The sequence below is a fragment of the Lepisosteus platostomus genome, chromosome 16 (genome assembly GCF_059453375.1).
Source record: "Lepisosteus platostomus isolate fLepPlt1 chromosome 16, fLepPlt1.hap1, whole genome shotgun sequence".
NCBI classification, from domain to species: domain Eukaryota; kingdom Metazoa; phylum Chordata; class Actinopteri; order Semionotiformes; family Lepisosteidae; genus Lepisosteus; species Lepisosteus platostomus.
The window spans coordinates 9387566-9396932 of record NC_142626.1 but is presented as its reverse complement, the minus strand read 5'-3'; the positions used below and the strand labels follow the sequence as shown (position 1 = coordinate 9396932).

At 33.7% G+C, this 9367-nt stretch overlaps 1 protein-coding gene across 1 annotated transcript; it reads right to left on the bottom strand.

Moving 5' to 3' along the window:
• Positions 1-389: 389 nt before the first annotated feature.
• Positions 390-9336, bottom strand: LOC148646827 (uncharacterized). The gene is made up of 3 exons (XM_088608982.1): positions 9145-9336; positions 2068-2591; positions 390-1423 (listed from the first exon to the last, which is right to left on the bottom strand). The coding sequence occupies exons 2-3, from the start codon at positions 2582-2584 to the stop codon at positions 903-905; spliced, it is 1038 nt and encodes a 345-aa protein (XP_088465108.1). The 5' UTR covers positions 2585-2591; positions 9145-9336; the 3' UTR covers positions 390-902.
• Between the last annotated feature and the right edge of the window lie 31 nt (positions 9337-9367).

The window sequence follows — 9367 nt, the reverse complement described above, 5'->3', positions numbered from 1 at the left end:
CAATGTTTTACAAGTCTGGGGATTATGATTATTTATTTCATTTATTGATTAATCTGCTTGGTCATTTCCTGATATTTTGATTTTTTCATTTTCACAACTCCCTATTTGTAACTGTATTAGCCCCTCTCTGTAAGTGCACTGTTCACGTACTGTGATATAATAAAAATGTTTTATAATATATGGTTGATGTCTATTATGCAATAATATATTTAATTTAATGTTTACTTGTACTATTTTTATGTTTCTAGAAGTTCCCCTGATGAAAGACACATTTCTGATTTAAGTGTTATTGTGTTATATAAATGTAAAACATTATTTGTGCAAACTAATGTGCACAAAACCAATGTGATTGCTTTGTTTTATTTATCCCAATAATATCATTATCAGGCTTCTTTGTTCACTGCTACTTTATTAAAAGATTACATTGAGAAAGCATTGTATATGACATTTAAAAATAATAATTTGATAAATGTCAAAATAAGCTTGCAGATACAAAACTAATGCTAATGCTTTGATATTCTTAGACATATTTGCATTTTACCGAGTGTCAAATACTGATAATGTAAGTGAATGTAAAACATACAGTAGAGACAAATCTATACAGTATGTCAGCCGACATCGCAACATTTCTACAAAATACTGTTTCCAGGGAGAGCAGAGTACAATATAACTTTCATCCACAGTGAGCTTGTAACCAAAAAATACAGTATTTATACACTTCAGTTTTCATTGGAACAATGATGGTAAAGATTAGGATTAGAGCTCTGTACTGTAGAAGAGTTAAACTTTTTTCCCATTGCAACTATAAAGCCACTCACTAGTATTACACAACAACAGTACCTTGTTTTATTTATTTTTTAATTGAGTAAGTCATTAATTTTATGATTTTATGACAAGCCTGTTCATATTAATGATACAATAGTTTCCTGATCCTCTTGAAAAGAAATGGCTTTCAGTTTCTCGTTGTCTTCTCTCAAAGCACTTATGAGTGTTGCAATATCTTCCTGACAGAGAAGATGGTATTTTTCCATGCCCAAGATTTCACACAGTTTCAGAGAGATATCCTGTAGAATGTTAATCACCACATCAAAGATGATGACATACTCAGTCTGTTTCACCAACACCTGTGCTTTCCCTGACAATGTGTTGAGCATCTGTGTGGCATTCCTCAAGTCTTGCTGGACAGTCACCATGTATGAGATCTTAGAGGAAATGTCTTGAATGTCATTCTGAATTTGTCTTAAGCATGCATCAGTGTTGTTGAGCTCCTCTCTCTTCTTTTCAACCATTTGCTCATATTCCTCTACTCTACTAAGAGATGTGGTGACATTTTCCTCAGATGTCCTCAAAGCCATTTCAGCAGTGTTGGCAGCCTCTGTGGCATTGTTTAAGTCCGTTTGATAGACACCAATCAGAGTAGCTCCTGAAAAATGAAAAAAGGAAAAAAAAACAATAGTGTATTATTTTGTGTCCAGGAAAGACCAAACTGAATTGATATTTTCATATTTTATTCTCATCCTTGTGTGAAAGCACATTCACCAGAAACCTCTGGGGGAATAACCTGCTTCTTTCAGTCACCTGACCAGTTGCTGGAAGATAATTGGCCAGGAGAAATTTAAAAGTGGGAAGTGGAGGCTTTCTGGGTAAGTCAATGGAATTATGTCTGCCATCTGGAGAATAGAAGGCCTATTAGCTCCACTCAACATAGAGAAAAGGACTAACTGACCACCGAAGGGAGACTAAGACTGTGTAAATATTGTTTTGAAGCCAGTAAATGGCTTAGCTGCTTGGCTATGATAGTCAGAGACTTTATGCTTCTGTTTACACTTTTCGATGAAGGTTTCGTTTTGGTATTTGGTTGTGGCTGTTTTTTTCTTTATTTCACTGTAGAGTAAATAAAGAACACTAGTATTTTTTAATCTTAATGCTGTAACAAACTTCTGATTTCAAGTAACTTTGGGGTATAATGTGGATATGTAAATATGTTGATTCAGTGGTAGAAGCAATTTTGGCACTTCTTTCTACCAAATGTTATTATTACTGTACATGTCCCCTTTCAGCACTTACCTATTATAGTTCCAATAATAGGAATAAACATCAGTCCAATTCCAGTGTTTCTAATAGCTTCATCATGCTGCATTCTGGCTTTAATATCATTAACAATCTGCTGTTTGGACTGAAGATTACTTTTTGCTGACTGCAGTTCATTTCTGTGTCTCTCCAATATTTCAGTGTTGGCTGTGAGCTGGTCTTTCAGGTTGGCCAATTCTGTTTTCTTGCTACCATGTTCTCGTTGCAGCCTGCCCTTCTCCATTGTCAGCTCCTCACAGTGCTTGTCCACCTTTTCCACTTTGCATGTTGCAGCTTTATCTGATCGTTCTAGCCATTCCTTTGCTGCCAGAATCAGTTTCCTAATGTCTGCATGTTCCTGCTCCATGTGATTTCTGTCCACAACCAGGAGAATCGCAAAGAGATTCTGCAGTGAGAGGACACCTTCCTTCATGGGAGATATAACAGCCTCAATAAATTCCTCCAAGTCTTCGTTACAGATGACAGCGAGTGTCTCTAGAGTTGACACTGACATGATTTCTCTACAGAAGAGAAGATTCAAGTATTAGAGTTCAATAAAACAGCTATTACTACAGATTTAAGTTCAATATTGTGAAACATGCAGATGCAGCTATTATAAATGAATGGTATAACCCCGTATCACGCGAAATTATCTACTGTTCACCACGTTGTACCACAGTACGTGATTGACTAGCCAAAATGAACGACAGGGGTCTCATGATGTTTTGGTTGTTAGTGAAACGATATAATCATTTAATCTCTTTACTGTGCATGTTTTAATCCACCTAATATTGAATATTAATATGGAATTTTACAACTAAAGGGAAATTTATGTAGCTGAGCACAAACAAAAGAGGAGCACAACATGTTTGAAGGTCATAAACAATATTAATTTAGGAACATAAACATATTATGTAAACTGTATATGGCTGGTTTTGGTAGTTTAAATAAAAAAAATATACAACCGTATTCACTTTCTTCCTAAACATTTTAAAGTCTTTCATTTGGTTACATGCTGTGGTTAATTTGCAAAAGTTTGTATGTGATCCTGACTATATTAAGTTTATATCATTCATAAAAAGTTATAATGTTTTAACCTCATCTATGGATATTTGCGCTCGTTATCATAGTAAAAAAACGCAAACTTTTTAGACTTTGATTAATATGGAACATAACATGGAATCGTGTATCTAAAGAATTTAATAACAGTATTAATTTAAGGATCTTAATCTATGTATCTTTATAGCTGGTAGTATTACTGTAATACACTTTCTTTGGAAACACGTTTTATTTTTAATTTGACTCATTCACGCATGTTAACATTTTTTGTTAACACTATATTAACATTTTTTTGTATATTATAACATATTCACTGTTAAGTTATATAAATAATGAAATAGAAAACGTGAATACTGTTAACTCTTCAACCGGTTTAATTCAAAAAAAATTATTCAGTGGGGAATTTCACAGACGCCTCAAGCCTTAAAATGAAATGGTATATATTGTAATTAGGATTGAGAATAACAAAGTGGTATTAAAAATACCACTGAAACTATAATAATGTGTCTGGTCATTATTAACGGTATCAATTTAATTATAATAATTTCAAGCTTCTTGTATCTTTTCCAGAGTCATTGTTTTCTTCAGTTTTCATGAGCTTTGCATATTAAAATACTTATTTATGAGACACGATGTTTCAGATTTCAATAACTTTGCCCACTAGCTAACACTTCAGCTAGCACACAGAAGCAAAATGAATATAAAATGTACTTGCAAGAATAGCGATTACTTTCTGCTATCTAAACCAGTTTTTACAGCTTTTAAAATCACACAATGTTTGAACAAGGCAGGCACACGTCATTGTGTCTTATTTTTTATTTCATTTTTAAAAATAAAATAAATAAAATATCCTGTTTTTTTCTTAACACTAGTTTTTCCAACTGTACTTCTAAAATGTGAACAAAGACGTGCCACATGCAAACAGCATGATGTTGCATCGTTTTAAAGCCACTAAAGTACATCTTGTGGGAAATACATTTTATTTCTACTGCATCAATGGCTAACACATTCAGAACGCCCGACATTACAAACTCAGGGTTAAAAGGAACATGTCAAAATATTTCCAAGTAATCACAAGTGAACAAGTTGATGGATTCAATAATAATAAAGAAATCATAACAGTAATCATGCAATCCAACTGAAAGAAGGACACTTAAATCAATATGAAAAGAAAGTTAAAACACTGTCTTTGAGTCTTTGTGTGAGCTGTAAGTTCTTTTAACTTCTTAATTAAACATTTGAAACACTTAAATTAATCTTTAATCTTAGTTTAAATTAAAATAAAATTAAAACTTATTTTAAATTAATCGAATCCCAGGTGTGAGTTCATAATACCAGAATTACGTATCCCCACGTCTGCGAAATGCCTGATCATTTACTGTAAAGCTTTCAGTGCTTTGTTTATGTATATTCCAATCGCAGTGGGGGCAGGGTGTGCGGGGAAAGATTTAGGCTGCAATTGAATGGAGGTTTTTTTTTTTCACAGCTTAAACATTGTTTTCTCTGAAAGCGTTTTCTTCCCTCTTAAGCTGATCTTTTGCTGCCTACATATGCCTACACAGCTCCCTACGTGAATTATTGTACTTGACTGAGAAAGCTTTAGAGAACTTAACATTTTTATTTTCAATCAATTGTAAATATGATGTTTACATTGGCGTTTTTATAAATTTTTCACTTAAGTGTATGGAGGAATGTCAGCTGTCAAGGAGAGCTCCCCCCTTTCCCCCATGGACAGACTGATAAAGCAATTTTGAAATGTTAACTATCCAGCCATTGCGAGCCAATGCAGCAGCAACAAATAAATAAAAAATAAACATTTTTTCTCCTGATGGTAACTGTAACAAATTGTCACGTTTCACATACATGTGAAACAATCATGACATTCTCAACCAATCAAAGTTTTGATGATTTTTTTTTTATTTTGAAACTGTGGTCTTTGACATGCAGGTGTGAAGTAGAGTTAACAGCTTCAGATTTAAAAGGTTATCAATAATATCTTTCATGTTACATTAACATTGGAATGTTCTTACAAGTGTAAAAAGAGATGATACACAATGTGTCTCCTCTCTAACTCTTCAGTTTACAGAGAAATTCTGCCAGAGCCACACAACATTGTCCAATAATACTCTTTTTGTGTTTAGCAGGATTTGCGCAATAAGCACATTGTTTAATGGGGATGACATTACCCACATCTATATCACTGTACAACATAGGTTTGAGTCGGAGTGTCTGTTAATAAAACAGAACGCCTTTCAATACATGTAACTACTGCTTGATTTCTTTATCCATTTCAGCTAAATGAGGGGAATTAAATCAGCCAGAATTTCGGAGTGCCAATTATAAAAATAACCCTTCTTCCTTCATTTAAAGAATTAAAGAATTAAAGAATTTCGCGAAGAAAGTTTGAAATGTACTGTAGGGTGCTCTGAATGAGTTAAACTTTGCTGCAGGTCAAATACTGAAAATGTATTTCCCACAAGCTATACTGTAGTGGCAGTACAGTAGCAGCTTGAAAATATTCATTGTTATTTGTAAATCACTTAGCTTCGAAAATGTTGTGATATTTAGAAATATCAAAAATGTCAATATAGTGTCCATAATATTTGCTATTTTAGTTTTTCAAAGAAATGTTTATTTGTTAGAGGAAATATCATGGTGACAGCTAAGATTGAACGCCTGGCTTCCAGCATACAAGGCACACGCCTAAGCCATTACGCCACACACATAATCACAATGGTTAGTGTTAAACTGATGCAGACATGCACTACTGTGATCATTTGAGCTATATGAATATAATTATATCATTATCAATTTCTTTAGATATGCAATTCTATATTATAGCCCTATTAATCAAATTCTAAAAAGTATGCGTTTTTTTACTGCTATACCGAGCGCAAATATTCATAGGAAATGTTAAAACATGTTTACTTTTTATGAAGTATGTTAACTTCATATAGTTGAAGGAGCACGTAAAAGCTATTCCAAAATAACCACAGTATGTAACTGAATGAAAGACTTTGATGTTTAAAATGTTTAGGAAGAATGTGGAATACTGGTGTGGATTTTTTTATTTAAACTACCAATACCAACCATATACAGGTTACATAATATTTTTATGTTCCTAAATTAATACCATTTATGAGCAATCTTTGGGAAAACATTATAGGCATGGTGAATCAAAAATTCTCAAAACTTACTTTGGGTGATTGGAAACGAATACGTGATCGGATCAACAGAATGCTACGAAGAAAGAGGCGCTGTTTTCTTTTGGTTTAACAGTCTGTGGAGCAACAAAACAGTCCACAAGACTTGTGACGGAGACAAGAGAGTGTGGTGTTACTTTTTGTCAATGAAAAAATAAAGTAATTTGGCGTCGCAACAGTTAAACTGATGCAGACAGTTACAAAGAAAGTGGACCACGGTTATACTTTGAGATTACAGCCTATCCAAGGTCATTTATTGTTAATACTATTAGTAATATCTTCTGTAAAGACTTTAATGCATAAAATATTTATGAAAAATTGAAATATTTATGATGGAAGTGGAAGGTTGTGTACTTTTGTCCAGCTGAGCAATCTTGCTTTTATAAAATATACTGACTTTTTAATGTTTAATGATTAACATGCTGTAATACACATTTTAAAATTAAAAGTTTAAAGAGTATACAACTTAAATTCTTAATTGGAAAAACGATTGCCCCTTAGTAGCAACCGGGATTCAAAACCAGGTGTTTTTTGGCAACAGCTCAAAGGCTATACATGAGACAGTAAGCTTTATTAGCTCTACCTGGCAGTTTTACAAGGTGATTCTAGATACTATCATAACATGCGGTATGATGCGGTATGACGCGTTGTGTTGTGCCACGCCTACCAAGTTTTACCGCAGCGTACCACACTCTTTGAATGGCTGGATCTGTAATTGAGCAATAAACTACTCAACAAGTTAAAAGACAAAAGATTCCAATTACTGTATTTACAAACTAAAACACACAAAGTTTGCTATTTACAGATTACAGATTGAATTCATATTGGAATCTTAGCATTTTAGTATTGAGCTTGTTTATATACCGTATTTGCATGTACTGTATGTTTTTACTTCTGTTACCAGTTAATGTTATCATTTGTTAAAGAATGTGATATTTTTTCTTCTTTCCTTCAGTTATTTTTAGATACAGTTTTCAGTTACTTTTTATTAAGGCAAACCATTGGTGTGCTATTAGGTATCTTAAGAAGTGTACAGTATATTTACTTAAAGTGGCAAATTTCCTCTTCAGATTAATTTCACCCATACCTCTTTTTATGAATGTAATTAATTCCCTGAAACCCATTCATCTATATTTCATATCACACATGGCTTGTACTACTCCATAGGCTCTCTGCTAGCTCTCACACATACTAGTTAGTGGAATATGAGGTGTACACTCAATATGAAATGAGTTGCATGACACCTTCCTTTTTACTCTCTACATTTGCCGGAGCTTTCTAAATTTCTTTAAATTGCTTCTTCATAGTTTGAATTCACCTTTCATTAATTCAAATTTGGGTAACAATTCATGTTCCATAGCATTGCATTTTCATAAAAAGAACATTCTTAAACTTATGATTCGTGTAGGGTAGGGGTGTCAGCTGACTGCTGCAATTTTTTGTGCACAACTTACTGAAGTTTTAACTTTTATATTTTTCTCACTGTTAGTGGAGTGAAATACTGTAGATGTTAACTTGGTTGGTTTATGATACACGCTGCTAGCAGGCTGTGAAGCCTAACTATAGCTAACTATAAAAATCAAGTAAACGACATCATGAAGTGTATTAATATGGTTTAGGGTCACAATGTGACACCAGAACAGCTTCAATGTGCCTTGGCATAGATTCTACAAAGATCTAGAACTCCACTGGAGTGATGTGACAGTTATTCAGCATGATTTTGTAATTATTGTAATTATTGCCATTTATCTTGTCCTCTTGTCCTCTAGGGGGATTGAGTGGCCCTTAACCATGTCTGAAAAGCACCTCACACAATTACAGAGCCACCAGAATCCTTCACCATGGCAAACAAGAACGTAAGCCTGTTGACTTCTTTTGGAGTGGACAACATATGTACTCATCTGCATGTACTCACTCATCTGACAACTTCAGTAATTCATTGTTTATCCTTAAAGATTTATTATTAGATTTAAGAATTATTGTTAGGTGTAGTTAAACACTTCATATCTGAAGAAAGATACAAGATGTTAACTTTAAGTTCATTCTGCATGAAGATTAGACTTCTAAGCAACAGGAGTTTATGGCAGGAAAGGGAGAACTGATAAGGATTCCAGATGCAAGCTAAAAGAGCTAGGGAACCCCCTGGGGACTTAATCCCTGACCATTTGGCCAAAAAGCTTTAAACTGGCAAAATACCATGACCCCCTTCTTTACCATAATACCAAGTGACGTCAGAAGCGGAAAGAAAATACTAAATAAACTAAAAGTTTGTACCGGCACATTGAACAATATTTCGGTTTTGTTGTTTCTTGCGGGGAAACAAGACTTCGGCTTTATTGTTCCTTGCATGCAATAAACACATCTGTTTAACTTCATCTCGGGATCCAGACCTTATTCTTTCTGTAACAACATATCCCTGACATATATAAAATATACAAGATTGTTTACAGATTACAACGTTAAAAAAAAAACTTTTACTACTTATTTTCCAACATGCATCATTGCATTAACTTTCACCATTTGTTTTGTATTGCAGCTGTAACAGTCACAGATTTTTGCACAGGGACTATTCTAGCTATTATTTTAGCATTCACAGCCACCTCTGGGACTGTTGACAATAAGAATAGAAGATTTGGTGCACAGTTCCAGTAGTTCATTAGATACAGTCAGTTAAGTAAAATAGTTTACAAGGAAAAACTACAATAACAACTCAAATTTACTCACAAAGTGTTGGGTATGTATTTTTCTAACAATCAGTGCATTTCTCAGATTAAAAAATGTTTTCTCTAACAATTGAATTGTTGTTGCTTACCTTTGTTAACACTGTTAAGATCTGTGAGTAGTGTAATCTGTAGATAGATCTTGTGCTTCTGTGGGCTCCTGGCAGAGAGATTCAGTTCCCCACACACAATACTGATACAAAGCTACAGAGCTTTTATATTAGAGAGATGCACTTTCACTTTCAATTTCCTGTAACTGGTGTTGTGTATTAGTTTACATATTCCATTACTTTTAACTTTTAAGAATTTATTTTG

Excerpts from the sequence above, each read along its gene's own strand:
- LOC148646827 (XM_088608982.1), bottom strand. The coding sequence starts at position 2,584 with ATGTCAGTGTCAACTCTAGAGACACTCGCTGTCATCTGTAACGAAGAC. Across the intron at positions 1,424-2,067 it reads TATTATTGGAACTATAATAG|GAGCTACTCTGATTGGTGTC; the intron begins GTAAGTGCTGAA and ends TTCATTTTTCAG.